Source organism: Musa acuminata, chromosome BXJ2-1, assembly GCF_036884655.1.
Source record: "Musa acuminata AAA Group cultivar baxijiao chromosome BXJ2-1, Cavendish_Baxijiao_AAA, whole genome shotgun sequence".
Taxonomy (NCBI): Eukaryota; Viridiplantae; Streptophyta; class Magnoliopsida; order Zingiberales; family Musaceae; genus Musa; species Musa acuminata.
In genome coordinates, this window is record NC_088338.1 from 9626425 (window position 1) to 9646618 (window position 20194).

At 38.9% G+C, this 20194-nt stretch overlaps 2 protein-coding genes and 1 pseudogene across 2 annotated transcripts; all 3 read left to right on the forward strand.

Annotated features, from left to right (window-relative positions):
- The first annotated feature begins 1123 nt into the window (after positions 1–1123).
- Positions 1124–7001, forward strand: LOC103994860 (uncharacterized; annotated as a pseudogene).
- Positions 7002–7935: 934 nt separating this feature from the next.
- LOC135597956 (uncharacterized) lies at positions 7936–8334 on the forward strand. The gene has a single exon (XM_065091469.1). The coding sequence runs from the start codon at positions 7936–7938 to the stop codon at positions 8332–8334; it is 399 nt and encodes a 132-aa protein (XP_064947541.1).
- A 693-nt stretch (positions 8335–9027) lies between these two features.
- On the forward strand, positions 9028–14716 carry LOC135598848 (amino-acid permease BAT1 homolog). The gene is made up of 8 exons (XM_065093244.1): positions 9028–9347; positions 10911–11171; positions 12414–12432; positions 12550–12769; positions 12868–13049; positions 13395–13684; positions 13836–13965; positions 14184–14716. Exons 1-8 carry the CDS (start codon positions 9217–9219, stop codon positions 14529–14531), a joined length of 1581 nt encoding a protein of 526 aa, XP_064949316.1. The 5' UTR covers positions 9028–9216; the 3' UTR covers positions 14532–14716.
- Positions 14717–20194: the final 5478 nt, after the last annotated feature.

Genomic DNA, 20194 nt, shown 5'->3' on the forward strand with positions numbered 1-20194 from the left:
GACTAGCTTCTCAATGATCAAGGCTAATAGCTTGACTTTAACTTATTTACTAAACTAGTTATATCTGATCCTTCCACTTTAAAAGATTACATCGGAATCTTTATAGTTATCGATTTTACTTATCATAACGTTATCGATTTTACTAACGAAATAAGAAAATAATAGATAAAAAAATAATTTTAATATTTTAGTTGGTGGTGATGGAAGGCGTCAATAGTGACGAATGATGACATAACTGGGGTCACGAGGAACTGTTGTGGATGAGGAGAATGACAATGAGAGGTGAGGCTTGTTTTGCATCGTGTAGACATTGGCTTAGTTGTCGATTGATGGAATGATCGTTCGACATCTACATCGATGACCATTTTGTTGCTCGACGACTGCGTCAACATCGATGTAAATACAGAGTAATCCTCACTCTTGGGTTTAAAACTAAATGAAAGTGAACCTTTCTCTAGTACCAATTGTTAGGATCAAAAGCGGCATTAAGAGGGGAGGGTGAATTAGTGCAGCGAAAACTTTCATAATTTTAAAAAATTATTCGTTTCGTTTAAAACCGATTCCGACGAAAATGGTTTCGATTCAATCTGTTTCGGAGATAAGTTGAACTTGAAAGCTTTCCTACATGAGAGTAATATGGAGATTTACAGTAATTTAAATTGTACAAATAAAAAGCAAACCAAAATTTAGAGTGGTTCGATCAATATGACCTATATCCATTTTCAGATTCCTCCTTCGACGAGATCATCGTCGTCCTTATGTTTTTACCTTTTATTTTTATTTTTTAAAATAAAATCGAGGATGTTAAGATAAATAAATCTAAATATTTTACTTTCGTAATTACAATCATATTAATATAATTTTTTAAAATATAAAAAAATTAAAGTACTAAAGATAATTATTTAGATGAAGTAATCTACGATTAGCCCTTTGCATGAGTGCAACTTAATATGCATGTTTCGTTTAAGTGATATGTTGTGAATCCAATCTCCAATCAGATGATGAGTGGAGCCTTTGAATCTGAACCGTTGGATACACGGGGGTCACGTGTTCACGGCCGCGCGAACTTTCTCGGTTCATGAAGAAGCTTCTCGATGCACGGGGTCTGTGCAACGGCCTTCCCCAGCTAAAGAGCGCGAGAGAGCGTCATAGACTCCTGTTGTCCTATCGCCTCCTTCGAGCCTGCCTTCGCCACCGCGCGGAAATTGACGCAGCTATGGATCTGGTGAAGCGCGAGCTCCAGAAGAAGCGGCAGATGCTGCAAGCCGACTTCGGTGGCAGGAAGCTCCTCCGGCGATCCGAGATCGAGCAGAAGGAGATCCAGAGGTTACGCCAGCAAGAGCAACGCCACCTCCAATCCAAATCTCACGACAGCATCCCCACCTCCTCCTACGAGAAACCCTCCAAATCCCTTCTAAGCGAACGCGGGAACGACGACGCGGCGGCGGGACTCCCCCGCGACGAGGTGGTTCGCCGCCTCCGGATCCTGAAGCAGCCCGCCACGCTGTTTGGGGAGGACGATGCCGCCCGCTTCTGTCGCCTACAGGCGGTCATCGAGTCCGGCCCCATCGAGGTCGAGGAGGAGATGGCCGACGGCCAGACTAACGACTTCCTCAGAGACATATACGAGCTTCGGCGGCGCCAGAGGACGGGGATCCTCCCGGAGAGGGCGTTGGCCAAGAGGGAGGGCGCCGCCGACGGGGTTGAGAAGAACGTGGCCGCTGGCAATGGCCAGGGCGATGGCGAACTCGGCGCGGCAGCGGAGGGTGAGGAGGTCGATACGGATTTGAAGAGGCTGAAGGGTGATTTTGAGGAGTTGTGCGACGAGGACAAGATTCTTGTGTTCTTCAGCAAGCTGTTGAGTGAATGGGGCCAGGAGGTGGAAGAAATGCTGGAGGCGGAAAAGCGGACTGCCAAGGGCAAGTTCGTGGCGGCCACGTTCAATCAATGTGCGAGATACTTGAAGCCAATGTTCAGGATGTGCGGGAAGAAGGTATGTTCCTATTCTTTGGACCTTTTAGAATTAAACCCTGGGATGTATTTAACATGAATTTGAAGCTAAATTGGTGAAAGAAAGAAACAAGTTTGTAGGAAAATGATTGGTTTTATGCCTTTTTAGAATTAATTTCTTGAGGCTGAAGGTGATCGAAGGCGTATGGAATGTTTATAGAAGTTCAATGTAAATGAGCTGTGCATCGTTACTAATGCTCTATATAAAATATGAAAGTTGCAGAAGAATCTCGAAGCATAAGATTACGTCCGGATGGTATTATTTTTCTTGAATTCCTTGTTTAGTCTTACAGCAATATTAGCTGAAAGGATCAAAATCTTGGAAACTGGGAAAACTAGGTCAAAATTTTCTGGAAACAAAACCCCAGTTTAGGAGCCTTGACTTTAACACTTTCACAGGGTGTGTTATGTTAATCTTAATAATACCAGCATAGATTTGTTGCTTCATTTAAGATAACTTGGTATGCAGAAAGTTTGTTTGGAGATCCCTGTGACATTTTCATCTTGAAAAGAAACGTTCATGTTATTCTGTTTTTTGGATACTCTATTATAGTTTCATATATTCACATGTAATGGCTTGTGGAGATTCTTAACTTTCTTCTTCTGTTGTTAGGAGAGAGATGTAATGAATGCACAAAAATCAACTTGATGAGGAGAATCGCAACTTTGATTGATCTTCTACCAGCTCTTGACAATTCTACATGAATTGTCAGTTATTGCTGGTATTTGTTCATTGACCATCTATTCAGTTGTTATTCCATTATGTTACTTCTCTACTTGGATACTAGATTACACCATATATTGGTGATGCTAATCAAATTAGTCTAGGTAATGATGCTTTGTCTATTACCATATCTTAGAAAATACGTACAAATTTATTTGAGAAAAGTAGTATTCCTCTAAGATGTGGTTATGATATAGAGCTGCATCGTACTTTAATAAACTGTTGATTTGTCTATTCGCAATTGCTAACTTACAAATTTGTCGATGACCGAGTTCTATTTTGATCCCATTGTTTCTCATTTCAGAATTACCGTTTTGAAATATCCAATGCATTGGCAAAAGTCCAAAGCATCGTTTGACTGATGTTAGGTGTTACTTAAAAGCAAAGTTTGCAATATCGTACCGTACCGGTATTTCAACCTGGGCTCGGTACCGGTACGGTATACCGAGCGGTACACCCAGATGTGCCGAGTACTGTAGAACTACTACAGCGCACTGCTACAGTGCTACAGTGCACTCGGACCGGTAACAGACGGTCCGCGTACCGACAACCTGTCGGACCGGTACGTACCACCAGTACTGGGCGGTACGGTTCGGTACGGCAGACCCTGCTTAAAAGTACCTGAAGGTTCTATTCACAATCACACTAATGGTTTTGTTTGTGGTGTGGCATGGCACACCGACTGGAACATACCATCGACTAACAAGAGGAATTTTCTTAATGTTTGGTCATCATGTATTATTTATCCTGAAACCCATACTGATTGGTTGAGTCTCAACCCACAGTCTCCCTCAGCCCCGAGCACACTCCAAAGTAGTAGTGTTAACCTTTAGGAACATTGTCTGAAAGATGCTAATGGGTTTTAGACTTGTGAGGAATTATATAAAACTGCAGGTTGTAGCCTTAACTTTGCTAGTGTTTTTGTAATTGACATGATGCATAACATCTTTTCAAGGCTAGGAATGATCCAGAAGTTTGCATCATCATAACATGTTTCTAACCTTCTTTGCATGTCAATGAATTTTTATTTTTTATGTTGGCCAAATCTGACCAAGAATTTGGTATGTCTCTCCTTTGTATTTAAAATGTAAATGTGGATAATAACTTTTCATGTTAGAAAAATCATCTTCATATATTTCAGATATCCAGCAAACAATCTATTGTCTTTGCTCTTTCCTTATGATCTGTACTTATGGACATCGATGCCAAAATCTGCTCAGCTCTGCCTTTCAATCTTTCACTATTCCACTTGCTTTGGATATTACACTAGTCTCAATAGCTCAAGATTGCAACGACCCATTTCCCACTGTTGGTGGATTAAGTCTTTTTATCATGCAAGCATTTAGATTGTACGTTTTGGCACAGAGCTTTCTCCTGCTAGAATGGACCATGCTGGATGCTTGCATCATCAGAGCAAACCTTCTCCATGAAGGTAATAGGGATGGTAATGGATCGGTACACAGATTGGCAGTCCAAATTACTTGTTTAACCCATTGAGAACCTGCCATAATTGTGCCGTTAGCAATCTGCCCTTGATTACTAGTCCAAACCTGATTATATATATTATATATGAATTTTGTAATAGTTTAGGACCATAATCAAGGTTCATGTCGACTGGTGGTGTCGATTCAGGCCTAGACCATCATGTATCGATCGACACTAGTGTACCATGTGTTGGTACGTGTCGATAGATCCAAGAAATAATCAAAAATTCCCGAAAATATCTGAAAAATAGGAAAAAAAAAAAAACTCAATTAGAGCCATTTAATTAGAACTAAATTCAAATTTAGTTCAATTTTAATAAGAAATTGTCCAAATAAGGAAGGGATAAGATATTTATCGTTTGTGGACGTTGAGGAGCAACTTACCGGCAAGTTCCAAATCAGCAATTTTGTGAAAGCGAATGTAAATGGAACCATCGACTCCCCATCGTCGATTGAGGCACTATTGTTGATGTCACTACTATCTCTACGGATTAAACGGAGTGCTAAATGCGATGGAGAATGTATTTCGTCGCCAGATTGAAATTGTTGCTCTTTGATTTTTTTTCAAGGGATTAGTTGATGCTACTGCTTTCCCCTTTGTCTTGGCACGTCAGGCAGATAATTATGATTGTTGGGTGTCATGACCTTAACTATTCCGACTCGGGGTTGTATGGCTCCTTTCGCCATGTTCTGACTGAGAGAATCTTCCTCCTGCTAAGATGTTGTTCCTCTTCTTCTATTGCCTCGGTGATAAAGAGATGGTGGGTGAGAATGTGTGGGAAAGAGAGTGACTGAGAAAAAGAGTTCAGAAGTTGAGAGAGTGAGAGAGGGTGAAAGAGGGGAGGGGAGAAGGTTTAAATGGGGTTTGAAAGTGGTCCAACAATCAATTTGACCGTTGGACAGATGGATCACAACCATTGATCCATATCAGTCGAAGTCTAACTGTTACTAATTGGTACTGGTTGGTAGTGGTCAAATTCTGACCGTTTCACCCTGTATGATGGCCGTATCGCTCGATACAACTCCTGTTGCTGAATATCATATCTCGGTGATTTGTCGAATCGATAAGTACCACCCATACTGTGTCTTTTTGGGCGGGACATCAGTCCTTGACCATAATAACAATAATTCTTGTTTGTGTTTTGAACTTAAAATCAACTCTATTTTTCTTTTCTGTTGGAGGCTTCAGTTGTGTTATGATGACTAAATATCAAACTTTTGCTTTCAATTAATTGTTTTTTTAATTTTTAAATGTATGTTTAACTTAGTGCTAGTTTGTTTCTGGAAGGAGATCTGATTGTAATCATAAGAAGTTTGAAACATGTATTTGTTTTTGTCTTTGTTTTTTGAGCTAAACCCAGTTAACTCATTCATATTGTGAAATTCATAGATAAACATCAGGCTTTATGTTGTAACTATGAGTTTCAGAAACTTGTCCAAATTATAAATGGGAAAGTCTTAACTGAATTTGTGGTCTGGGAGGGGCGGAGCCTTCTCAGGTTTGACCCATTGTACTCCTATCCACTAATAGAACTCTTACATTGTGTTTATCCAGCTGGTTTCTTATCGCTGCTCTGTTATGGCTGACATCTGGCCTGGGTCAGGCTTGCTCATTTATGCTCTGATCAATTTGGAACAAAAAGAAAAGGAAATATGTAATTTTGTCTGGTTTAAGTGGTCAAGAGGTTGTCCCTGTGTTGAGACTTCTGAGCTTGACTCTTCGGGAAGCTTGGTAGAAATGGTTGTCTGGTTCCTACTCAGTCAAGGAAGTGTGGTGGTTATGTTCAAGTGCCAGTAATCAGTAACCATCATTGAAAAATATTGCTGGTAATAGTTAAGCCACTGCTCTGAGCTGTAATTCTGTACTTTGCTTTACTTGAGAATAGCTAGTATGTGATAGAAGATCATGATAGAGACACATATGGAACAACATCTTAGTTATCCATTTGTCTCTTTTGCATCCATCACAATCTTCTGCCATGCAGTCACTTAGGCATTAGCTATTCTTCTCGATATACATTTCAACACTACAAGCATAACTTATGCCTTTGATGATGATTGTTTTGATATTAGATTCTCCCAGGTGACGTCCGCCAGGCCTTGGTTAAGGTTGTGCAATGCTGCATGAAACGAGATTATCTAGCTGCGATGGATGAGGATATCAGGCTGGCCATCGGTAATGCACCGTGGCCTATCGGTGTGACAATGGTGGGAATCCACGAGCGTTCAGCCCATGAGAAGATCTGCACGAACAGCGTCGCCCACATCATGAACGACACGTAAGTATTTGCAGTCAGTGAAGAGGCTTATGGAATTCAATAGCTTTCCAAATCCGTAGAATTCAATAGCTTGGCAAATGGAAGCGACCTACAGTCTCTTCTGGCAGAGGAAAGGGCAGCCAATAATGTACTCTCCGAAGAAAGACTCCATCTAGTATCAGCTGTTTAGTTCACTCGTTCTTGAAGCTGTTCACAAATAGTAGCATTTGAATGCCGTGCTACGCCCCAAGGATTTCAGCCAACATTTGACAAATTATGATTCAAGTGTTCATATCAGTTTGATCTGAGTTTGAAGACTATTTCGTGACTGTCATCCACATGACAAGCGTTTGATTCTCGACTTCTATTGAATTCAGTGGTTTCAAGCTTAAATTCTTCTATTTATGCCGGAGATGCCATGCGGATCGATCACTCAACCTTGCTACAGATGTTATTGTAATATTATGACACTAAAGAGCAGAGCCATGTGTTCCAATTCAAGGCATAAGGTATGTGATTTATACATATTTGAGATAAATGCTTTTAAAAAATGAAGTGGTATGCCATGTGAGGTCGAACATTTTCACTTACCTGATTGACTTGATCAACATCCCTTTCGCTAGCTTCTTCATCCCCAAGGCAACATCAGTAGAAGAGACCGTGTCTTAAGCTTCCTTGTTGAGTTGACTAAGCCATGGTGAAGAATGACAATCACATTTACATGACAAAGCCAAAACCAGAAGCAAACTTCTCTCAGTTCCTCTGAAGATTCATCATCTTAGACTTGTTCAGAAATAGTTGTCAAAGTCATTACAGAGCTCACTGCTGGTGTGTGTATATGTACATACGATGGCCCAAGCTATGGATAAGCTGAGTTTTCTTCATTCTGACGACACTTCTCAGTAGACCAACGATTGATGTTTCTTGGGAAGCAATCAATCTCATCTGCTGATTGCGATGACCAAAGGAGCGGTAGAAATCAAGAACTCAAGGTAATGTGTTGCGGTCAATGAAGCATGTGTTTTACATACAAATTCAACAGTCTCATCTGAATTGTTCTGCAGCCACTGACGATATGCATAATATAATAATAATAATAATATTATTATTACTAATTACATTTAACCCGACAGGCCAATCCACGTGTCACCGCTCCTGGTCAACGCCTACCGAGTCAAACTGACTTGTCAACTCCCACGAATTCTTCTTGCTGACTTGTGATGGCTGAGGCTCCATTGATTGGATGCCTGCCATTCTAGAAGCTGGAAGGTGGCCGAAATGGTGGTCGTGCAGAAACCACGCACGCAAACGTTTGGGCATGGCAAGTCAGACAAACCTTTTATTATTGACCAGAGAACACCAACTTTGCATTTGATAGTGTGCGAGCCTGAGCCATATATACTCCCGTGTCCTGATCCTCCTGCTTCACACACACACAAGAGGAGAGGAGAGGAGAGAGATGGAGGTGCCCATCAAGTTCTACAGGGGCATCAACTCCTACTGGAGGAGGAGGAAGTACCAGAAGCTGGAGAGATCGTCGTCACCCGGGCATAAGAAGGTGACGAAGCTCGGGGCTGTGCGGGGGACGAGGCGGTGGTTCGTGAGGCTCCGGCGGAGCTTCCGGTTCAGGATCAGACTCCCTTCCCCGGTCCGGCTCCTGGTCCGGCTCAGGGACGCCTACGTCGACTGCATGCTGGCCATGGCCGGGAAGGCGCCCGGCCTCTCCACCAAGAGTGGGCCGGAGGTCTGGTCGAAGAGGATCCCCACGTCTCGATCGACGAAGATCAAATCGGTTGAGTTCGAGCGGAGGTTAATATGCGAGATCTACAAGTCCCTCGTCATCTCCGGAGAGCTGTGAGAACCCCTTCCAAGAGCATGAGAAGACGGATAGGAAGAACAAGGTGAAGATGGTGGAGGAGTCCGAGGGAACAAGAAGAAGCCCACTTCTTCGCTTCCATCTTCTATTTAGTGCTTTTGTACTTTTGACAAGCCTTTTGAAATTTCCTTCCCCCTTTTTTTTTTATGTTATTTTATTTTTCTGTTCCTCACTCATTTTGGGTTGGGACTTCCTCTACTGTAAAGTCTATCATCATGTAAACTAGTATTATGTACTGTGGAATCATCATCTTCATCCTACTGATGTTGGGTTGTGTGCTTGTTTATATGTACTCAATTAATATCCTGTATTTATCTAATCAAGAGAACAAGGTGAATTGAGTGCCTTCACTATCTATTCAACAGTGTTTGTCATCATTGGCTTTTGATGCACCACCCAATAGTTGTATTCTGTTCCTCATATATATCATACAAAAAGAAAACATTAAGAATTCATCTGAAATTAATTTTGATAGTACCTTTTGGATGGAAGTTCTACAAATTTTGCATGAAATGATGATATATGCAAATATAAGACACACTTGTCCCATTCCAATTTGCCTGTTTGGTCCAGTTTGAGGCATCTGTGAAAGCAATTGGTGGCTTCTCTAATAAGCCTTTCAATAAATGGAATGGGAATTTTCTTTCTCAGGGTCTGTTGGAGATGAGCACTAAACAAAAGAAACAGTGGTCTCTTAACCAATCAATGGAGCTCCAAAACAGAAACAAAGAAAGGAAATGGTTTCTTTTCCCCTTTTCACCATGAAGACAGAGAGCTACATAAAGCTTGCTTGACACCAAACATTCAAAAGCTCATCCCTTTTGCTCTGCGCAGAGAGAGAGAGAGAGAGAGAGAGAGAGACCGATGGCTGAAAGAAGACTTCTCGAAGGCGATGAATCGATCAGGGAGGAGGAGGAGGAGGAGGAGGAGGGAAATGGCGACGGCTCACGGCTGAAGCAACTCGGCTACAAGCAAGAACTCAGCCGCAGCCTCTCGTATGTTCCCATCGCTCTCTTTCTTCGCCTTTCTCATCTCATGAAATCGGCTTTGGTTTTTCTAATTATTTTACGGGTCTAATCGGCTTTGCCATTCGAGATTTTTCTTACAAGTTAGGGATTTTACATATCCATTGCAAACTTTGGAAGTAGTGCATTTGCCCCTCTATATATATATATATATATATATATATATATATATATATATATATATATATATCTGCAAGTATTAAGAATGTCCTTTTCATTGGAAGAATTTGTTAGTTTGAATATAGAAAAAAAATATTAGAAATATTAAGAGCCTTAAATAGTATTTTAAGTTGCCACTCTTTGAATGAAGGTCATGTAAAATTAAACATATATGCTATAATCACTAATTTTTTGGGTGTTGGAGGTATAAATTAAATTATTTAGAATGGTAATTATGAAAGTTATTGGCATTGGAGATGTATATATAATTTTTAGAGGTTAGTATATATTCAGATCCTCCACAAGCAATTGCTCATTGACTGACATTGACTCAAACAACCTGTGTTAATCATGGTTAACAAAAATATATAAAATACATCAAAATATCGTTAATATCTTTAGCATCATTTTTGAAATGATTTTTCTGTAGATTAGCAACTAATTTATCATAGATAATGAAGTCAATTATTTCATCTTAATGGTGAGGATCTAAATTATTAGCTTTAGAACAAGATGGAGAAGGAATCCGATGACTTGAGGTACAAGACGACCGGAGCATTTCAGGACTTCGATCCTGTGGTGGGGACAATGCCACCTATGAAACCTTGCAACTCGTGCTGTGGTTTCGATTGTTGCAGGTTGCTTCGTCAGCTGGGACATCGACATCTAAAATTATTATGAGTCAGAGATGCCTAACTTCTTCCAAATTATTGATGGGTTGGTGTGGGTTGATAGAAAATTGAAGGCTGCTGGTGTAGGAGCATGTTGAACAATCTCCTCATTTTTCTGATTCAGAAAAATTATATATATACTTCCAAAAGTAATAATTATATATATATATATATTTATTTTTTTATGTCTTCACCTAACTTATTTATCTTTTGTAGTTGGAGGAGGTGAAATAATCAATGTTAATAGTACGAGAAAAGATAAATGAAGATTTAAGAAGATTTTAATGGAAACTATAAATAAAAATTTACAGACTTTAAATTTAACTAAATATATAACTTTTTATATATCTTAATGACAATAAAAGATCTTTATAGGTGATCCCAAATAGTTGAGATTTATGGTTGTATTATTCTTTTTCATGGATATTTAATTATTTTTAATTATAAGAATTAAATAAAAGAAATTTCTATTGTATTTATTAGCCTCTTGTTATCTATCATCCTAATTAAGCTTTCTACCATATGATTTTATTTATGCATATTATAAAAATTATTTCTTGTGATATTATCTATATATATTTTTTAAAATTATTTAATTTGTATTTTGACCGATTGATCCACCGATTCAACCAATGATCCATCCATGCTTCTCTAGATTTCAGTGATGGCATTGATACTTGCTGTTTTCGTTTGATCTGAGCAGGGTGATCTCCAGCTTTTCCGTGAGCTTCTCCGTCATATCGGTCCTGACTGGTATAACAACACTGTACAACACTGGCCTTGAGTTTGGAGGACCCGTGACCATGATATATGGATGGCCCATTGCTGGTGCTTTCACTCTTATGGTTGGTCTTGCCATGTCTGAGATCTGCTCGGCTTATCCCACCTCTGGTGGTCTCTACTTTTGGAGTGCTAAGCTTTGTGGCGACCGGTGGGGACCTTTTGCTTCGTGGATCACCGGATGGTGAGTGCTGCATCCTTCCCATCAATGAATTGAACTGTGATGTTACTCCATTCCTTCCTTCACCGCATCGTGAAGTTTCACAGCAATGTAGTGCATGATTGTTTCTTTTCTACTGCATTCATGGAGTTCCCAGTCTTCTTTAGCTCCCCTTTAGCATGTAGATACCTGTTTCTTTTTATACTTAACCTTTTGCTTCATGGATCATTGGCTGGTTAGTTTTGCCTTCTTCACTTCTGCACATGTTGGTGTTTCACTAACTTGAAGTGCTTGACTGGACATATTCCAAAAGCTTGCTTATTGAACCCTGCTATTGCACCTATAGACCACATGACTTGGACAGTCTTATGCATAGGCCTTCATATCAGGTCATTTGTGCTTATGTAGTGAACCAAATCAGACCAAGATAACCTAGTCAACTATTACACTGAATTCTTGTTTTATGTTTCTCATCTGTTTCCTTATCCCTCTTCCAACTATGAAAATACACAGGCTAAATGTTGTTACTTTCTAGTATGTTCAGCATTCCAACTTTTGGAATTGCTAGTTTGTAAAGGCGACCACTTTGTCTCTGCATCATTCTAGATGAATGCATTCTTGTAAATGGGTCTCAGCTACAGTTCTGGAGAAATGGTAGGGTCTGCACCATGGAGTTCAAACACAGTATATTTGTCAATGGGTGTATCCCTGACAGACAAATGGATTGGGATCTTAAATGGTTCTTGTATGAGCTTTTAGTTCTTTAAGCACAAGCTAATGCAACAAATATGCTTAAGGCATGTATAGAACTCTGCCTGAGTGCTTCCAGGGTGAAGGTTTGAAGATGAGGATGCGATTTTTTCCAACTTCATGAGAAACTTGAACAGAGGAGACAAATCATCAGTCATATAATTTGGCAGTGATGCCAAATCTATTGTGTAAATATGTTTTCTGAATCATTCTATACTGACACAAGCATTATATTATTGCACAATGATCAATTGTTGTCAGCTCTCACATTTGACGGCATTTATCAGCATTAGTCCAGCGTCACAAGTAACAGATAATTTGGTGAAATTATTTTTTTCTTTATAATTTTGGTGAATGTACCATATATAAGCGTTCGAAATCTGAAGTTTAAGTCAATTCTATAGATTTCATTTAACTTCTTCCAGAAAATTATTAGATGGTAATTATCTGTCAGCTTATACTAAAATTATACTCCTATCTAAAGCTTTATAACATTTTCTTTTTAACTTGCTGCAGGTTTAACATTGTTGGGCAGGTAATTCTAGATTTTCCTCAGTGCAATTTTATTTGTTTGTTCACCATGGCCATGCCTCCTCCTGTGGTGCTAAACCTCCAAATCCTTCAGAGCTGCTAAGGAGACTCTCTCTTGCAGTGGGCTGTTACAACCAGTGTAGACTTCTCATTAGCTCAATTACTTCAAGTGATTATCCTACTTAGTACTGGAGGGAACAATGGAGGTGGATACTTGGCTTCCAAATATCTGGTCATTGGATTCCATGGGGCTATTCTCCTGATTCATGCTATCATAAACAGTCTTCCTATAACTTGGATATCATTGTTCGGACAGTTAGCTGCTACATGGAATGTAATAGGTACGCATTCAGTAATTAACTTCCATATTCAGTAATTTTCTCACAGTTAGTTAAAAAAATCTATTGAGATTCTCAATAAATAGGGTGTTTCTCTTCAGGTGTTTTTGTCCTTATGATCCTCGTACCTACCGTTGCCACCGAAAGGTCCAGTGCCAAATTTGTCTTTACTCACTTCAACACTGACAATGATGCTGGAATCCACAGCAGGCTTTACATCTTTGTTTTAGGACTCTTGATGAGCCAATATACATTAACAGGATATGATGCATCTGCAAATATGGTATGAATCCTTGTCTAACTTCTGGAGCTCTCTAAATTAGTTTATACGAATACCACATTTTGAGCTATTGCAAGCCAAGTTCGATTTTTTCGTTCCCTTGCAGTAGTAATTTTTATTGGCGTGATTGGAGTTTTATGTTGGTTAGACGACTGTTGCATTGGTTTGCTCGGCCTTAGAAATGGAGAAAATGATCGGAGTATCATTTTCCGTTTGCTGTGTTATTTCAACTGTTTTGGTGGATTGACATGCATCATTTCCTATAAGAGATATATTTCTGAAAACATGACTAGACCTCGATATTGTTCTTATGGATGCATTCCAAGCTACTCAGCGTGTTATTTTTAGACAGAGGAAACTAAAAATGCAGACAAGAATGGTCCAAAGGGAATAATTAGTTCCATCGGCATATCAATCATCGTCGGCTGGGGCTACCTACTTGGGATCACATTTGCAGCTACAAACATTCCCTATCTCTTGAGCAGTGACAATGATGCTGGTGGATATGCAATTGCCGAAGTTTTTTATCTTGCCTTTAAAAGCAGATATGGCAATGGAATCGGTGGCATCATTTGTCTAGGAATCGTTGCTGTTGCTATATTTTTCTGTGGCATGAGTTCAGTAACAAGCAACTCCAGGTAAGAATCTATTTCTTTTGGTGATTGTTTCACCAATGTTCTACCTTTGCTCCTATAGAATGACAAGTCGAGTTGAATTATCAATTTTGCCTGATTTTTTACACTCATCTTCAGATTTAGTAATTCTTGGTATTTGTTTTCTTAAACTCAGAACGGTGTACGCCTTCTCGCGAGATGGAGCCATGCCTCTATCCTCATTCTGGCACAAAGTGAACAATCAAGAAGTTCCGATCAATGCAGTTTGGCTCTCTGCTTTCATTTCGTTTTGCATGGCACTTACGGTATCATCCGTCTTTCCATGTTCCAATTTTAGTTTAGTTTTATCGTTCTTTTCAGAATACCTCATGGCTTCATTGCTTTTACAATCTTGACCTGTTGGTGGATCATAGAACCAATCTATAGTTTTGCATTTCCTCTGTACTACTTTTCATACATGTCCTGTGCCAAAGATGTTCATCAGATGGGCCTTCTCATGTCAGACTCTTTACATTGTTTGCAGTCCCTCGGCAGCTTGGTGGCATTCCAGGCAATGGTGTCGATCGCCACCATCGGGCTCTACATTGCCTACGCATTGCCCATCTTCTTCAGAGTAACTCTCGCACGCAAGTCGTTCGTGCCAGGGCCCTTCAACCTCGGCCGCTACAGTCTCTTGGTGGGTCGGGTGGCCGTCCTCTGGGTTGCAACCATCACGGTTCTCTTCTCCTTGCCCGTCGCGTACCCCATCACCGGGGACACTCTCAACTACACTCCTGTCCTCGTCGGCGGCCTGCTCCTCCTCACTGTTGCCTCGTGGCTGCTGAGCGCAAGACATTGGTTCAGAGGTCCAACAGCCAACATCAACGCCTGAGCTGAAAGCTCCGATACATGAGCTGAGAGGCTGTCGAAGTGGCGTATGCCACAAAAAGGTTGTCATGGAGACTTCAGAGAGAGGTTTATCAGACAAATATATCTACAAAATCCAAAAACTTGCATGCATGCTTTTGTAGTTGACAGTAATCGATTTGAATTATAGTTGACAGCAATACATTCGAGACTGCATCAAAGTTTGTTATAGTATCCCCCCTTGTATGTCGCCTCCGCCCGTCACCCACCGTTGTCACCGCGACGACCGAGGCGGCCAGTCTCTCGGGAGGGTGATCGACGATGACCCCGCGTCATGTGCGAACCAGTCGCAACGAAGTCGCAGCCTAGGCCTGCCTGAGCAAAGCCTAAAAGTTGTCGTCATCATCCCCGACCTCCACGTCTCTCCGACGCCTCCCGCTCTTTGGCTTACCCTTCTCGGGGTCCGGTCGCAGGTGCTCCGCCATCACCCGACGCGACTACTAACTCGATGAGGAGCCGACGATGCTGAGATCCGATGGCCGAGAGGACGTGCCGACAAAGCGAGGGTGGGGGCAGCGGGACGGTGGCGGAGGCCACAGTCCATGCTGCGTTGTAGTTAATATTCAGAAACGGACATTAAAAGAGCCCCTTTTCTTCAGGCAAGAAAAAGAGAATATAATTTGATTCTTACCTCCACACAAAAAGTTGCGGCGGCCTTTGCCATGCCGCGTTCACACACTGTACCGATGTGTCTGTCTCATCAGCAAAACTCTCGTTCACGACAGACTCAATTCCAAATTAAAATTAAACAAAAATAACATTTACATTTCTATCATGTTGATATTTAAAGTTATATATATATATATATATATATATATTCTATTAATCATGATTATTAGTAAGTTTCAAAAGCATTAACATTTTAAATACCTGAAAAACTACTTAATCAAGAATAAAAAGTTACGTATAATATTGTAAAATGTAATATAGTTTCGACATCATTATGCTGATGAAGATTAGTTATGATGTAAGGCATTGAGTTTGTCATATATATATATATATCTATATGATTTTATATTTAAAAATTATATATGTTTCTGTCCAATCCCAAATCAAATTCCGCAACCAATCTGGGTGGCCATCAGGAATGGAATCACACTGCCACACCTCATGATTCGTGCAGGCAGCCCAAAAAGGGAAAGATTGGAGGACGACGACAATGCAAATGGGACGCATATGGTTCATCAGGGATTCTGCACCACCATGAGAGAGAGAGAGAGAGATTGACTGGAGGACAGGCATGCACGTATAACAAATGATAATGCAAAAGGCATGCAGGGTCCAGAGGGCGTGGACAGCATGAGAGAGAGAGAGAGAGAGAGAGAGAGATTCCATGGGGCAGCTATAGGCCAAGTCTTGGGACAAGGGCACGACTCTACTGTCCCTGCGACGGCAGGTGGCAGACATGCTTAGGTCCTCCTCCTCTTCCTCCTCCTGTGAAAAAGCTCCGGAAATAATTGCTTGCGTTGATGCAGAGGCATCACATTCTGCAACCCCTCTCCGTTCAAAGGTGGGCACAACCCAATTGGTTCTTTCTCTAGATTCAAGTTACTTCCATCCATCCACGTCTAATGTTCCACGCCACTCGAGTCTATTTGCGCTAAGTTTGATGAATTTATTATTATTCTTCACTTTATATATTTTTTTTAATATTTTAAGAGCCATAATAAGGGTTTTATTTTTAAATATTATATGATTATGTGAGATTTTGATAAGATATTAAACGTTAAATAAATAAAAAAGGTTAGAAGGTATCAGCTAGTTTAGTTAGTAAAGATTTTAATAATATATAGACAGTATCCCGAGTTGGATCTCATCTTCGTCATTTATCATTTATTAAAAGAAACATCGAGTTAAGTGAAAAAAATATAATAAACTTATCGAATGTATTACTATGTTTGATTTAACTGTGTTCGAACGATATTAAATCTTACGTCAAAGAGATTAGTGTTTTTATATATTCTGATTATTCGATACGTCAACGATTCATAATCAATCTAAATCTAAAGATAATTTCGATGTCGAAAGTTTATGAGATTCGATAAGACCCAATAAATATTATAATTATTATGCGAAAGCTCATATACGAGATGATGTCTACTAAGCACTGATCCGTTTGATAGATCAAGAAATATCATCAGATAATTCAAACACCAAAACAATCGGTTTGCTCACCCAATCATGTCGTGAGAAAACCAATTATCGGTGGCTCGACGAGATCGAAAAGGTTCAGTTTCCTCTTAACCGTAGTAGTATGAGATCATTTTAAGATGCCTGCCATCGGTTTTGCAGCTAATCCTCGTTGCCCGAAGCGGAAACGTCGTTTTGGCTGATGAATTAGGGGGCACAGTGTTGCACCGGCAATGGAGGGTCTGATGAGAGTCGTGATCACCCCATGATGGGGTGTCGACAAGTGTCGAAGACTGGGGTCACCGCCCCATTATTTCTCTGAAATGGACTGGTCATGGCGAAGGATAAGGTGCTCTTCTCCATCCTTTCATCTCCTTGTCAGTCCACCATGTGATGAGCCAGGAGAGGAAGTTTAGAATATCTTATCTTACCTCATCTGTTCATCATGCACTCAGGCTGTAACCTAAGAGACCCCCTTGTTCTCTCTTTCTCTCTCTGACCATCTATAAGTAGGAGGCTGGCCGTGGTTCTTGTAGGTCTTTCAAGTTCCACCTTCACCGCTCAGGCACGCATGTGGCTTCGGCATCAGGTCTCTCCTCGCCCATCTGTGTAGCTTCTGTCGGTTACAGGTTCATGGGAGGAGCAAAAGGAGGCAGGTGATGGTGGTAGCTGTTGACAGAAGATAGAGAGCACAGATGGTGACATGCGTGGGCTGCTGCATCTCACTCCTTTGTGCTCTCTATGCTTCTGTCATCACCTTCAGCCCCTTGCTGTCTCCGATTACCTTGTGACCGTCCGTCTGCAGGCAAGATCCGCTCTGCTGCACTTTGATACTTGTCGCTTGTTGTTTTCGATCTAAAGGAGAGCAAATTTATGGTGTTCCTTTTACTCGGTTTGTCTGCAAAGAGATTCTTCGTTCTTGCAAAAGCATCTGCAGCACTTGCATGCTTATCTCGTCGGCATCATTCCGAAGAATAAACTTTGAACCCACTTCATGCATATGTATGCTTGAGCAGAACATATTTGTGGTTATCTTCTGCATGCTTGCTTACACGCACACACACAAAAACTTGCCTATGATAGATCAGCGATCATACAGTTTCTGCAATGCCCTATAGAGAAGAAAGAGTCACCTGATGAACGTATTGGGAACTCTTGATCTGATGGAGATATCGAGCAATAGATGTTGTAGATCTGATTAATCTGGTGACAATAATTGTTTTGCGGTCTTGATCTTAATGTAAAGATGCAACATAAGAGCTGATGCCACCGTAAATGGGTGTGAATGAATTATGTTCTATCATCAATATAAGAACAAAGCCCCCCATGAGATGTTCTAATGGTTAAGATGCACAATCATATGCTTTATATTTTTTGTCTAAGAGTTGTGTCCAATGAAACACGAGGTTCTTCAAATCCAGAGAGGTTAATAGCTATAATTTTATTTTTAAATATACAAAGATTATTTTCAATATTCAAATTCTAGTCTTTGGATCAGAAAGGAATAATCTTATCATTATATCAAAATTCGCACTCAAAGGAGATGTATATAATGTACAATTTGCGAGAATAATCTTATCATTATATCAAAATTCGTACTGAGAAGGAGATGTATATAATGTACAATTTGCGAGAATAATCTTATCATTATATCAAAATTCACACTCAGAAGGAGATGTATATAATGTATAATTTGTGAGAATAATCTTATCATTATATCAAAATTCACACTCAGAACGAGATGTATATAATGAACAATTTGCGAGAAGAATCTTATCACTATATCAAATTTCACACTCATAAGGAGATGTATATAATGTACAATTTGCGAGAAGAATCTTATCATTATATCAAATTTCACACTCATAAGGAGATGTATATAATGTACAATTTTCTCGCAAGTAGGATCTAAGGAGGCTGATTGTACACAGCAATATTGAGAGGGTTATTTTTTTTTTAATTTATTTTTAATAAAAAATTATTCGATATTTTATTTATTTTTTAATAATAATTTATTCAATACTTTGACTATCCATTTTTTTTACTTAGCATGATGACACAATCTATCATATTAATGCTTTGTTTGGGAATATAATTGTATTTTTGACGATACAATCTATCATGTTAATGCTATGTTTGGGAACACAATTGTATTTTTAATAAGCATTTGAGAAAAGAGTGTAATATTTTGAGTGTTTGATAAATAATAGATGAAGATTATATTTTAAATGTATATTGACGTAGGTATCGTTTGGTAAAATTGTTTTTCAAAGGTTCATTGAATATTATGTGACAATTTTATCATTCTAATATTTTGTATATTTATTCAAAAATAAATATATATATTTTTTTATTTAATTAATAAGTGAATAAATAATCAAATAAAATGCATGTAATCTAATAAAAAATTATATGATCTCTATATATAATAAATAAAAAATTAATCATATAAATGAATAAAAACAACTTTTGAAATAAATAAGTAAAATTTCAAACTTGTGAGAGAAAGGACAATGATAAAAAAATCAAAAGAATAGATGATAAAAATGAGGGTTAGAGATTCAATTATATAGTGACAATATTATGATTTTAAATAATATCATAAGGTATTTTAAATTTTTTAAAAATTATATTAACATCCTATAAATATTAAAATATTAATGCTTTGTTAAGGTAGCATTAGCATTTGAATATTTTTAATACGTCATTCAAATCAAATATAAATTTTTTAAAATTTATCAAATATTATTTTATATTTAAAATATATATTAGACTCTTATATATATATATATATATATATATATATATATATATATATATATATATATATATATATATATATATATATATATATATATATATATATATATATATATATATATAATCTTATAATTAAATGTGTTCCCAATGGTGACCATGAAACAATTGTAAGAGCATAAGAGCATGATTCAACGAAAGATGACTGCAAGAGAAGCTTTCGAAGCTCAGTTTTTGGACTCACCCTGTCTCCGTCATTTTCTTGCTACATTAGTTTCCGAGTTGACGCTGTGAGACGTTATTCCAACCAGTGTTATGTCATCAACATAGACTCCTCGTGAAAGTCAACATGTTTTCATAGTGGGATCTACAAAGTCAACCATTTTCTTGAGGTAGTATAGCCATTTGATCAGGTCGAAGATTGACACATCTAATGTCGTAGAAATTAGCCAGATTGACTTAAAGCTTTCACTATTCTTCGATGAACTTTCGATAACACATTTAGCACTACCAGTAGCTAAAAGAAGCAATATTTAGATCTAACACTCTCAAAATTAACTTGAAGAGTAATAGGAAATCAAATAAAGAGATGCAGAAACAAAACAACTTCTATTTCGATAAATTTCTATGGTTTGATAGGTTTCTGCAACTAAAATACCAATACCTCTTCTATTAGAAAAACAAAAATCACAAGGAACAAGAATGAGAAAAGATAATGCAGAACAAAGAGAACATTGCAGT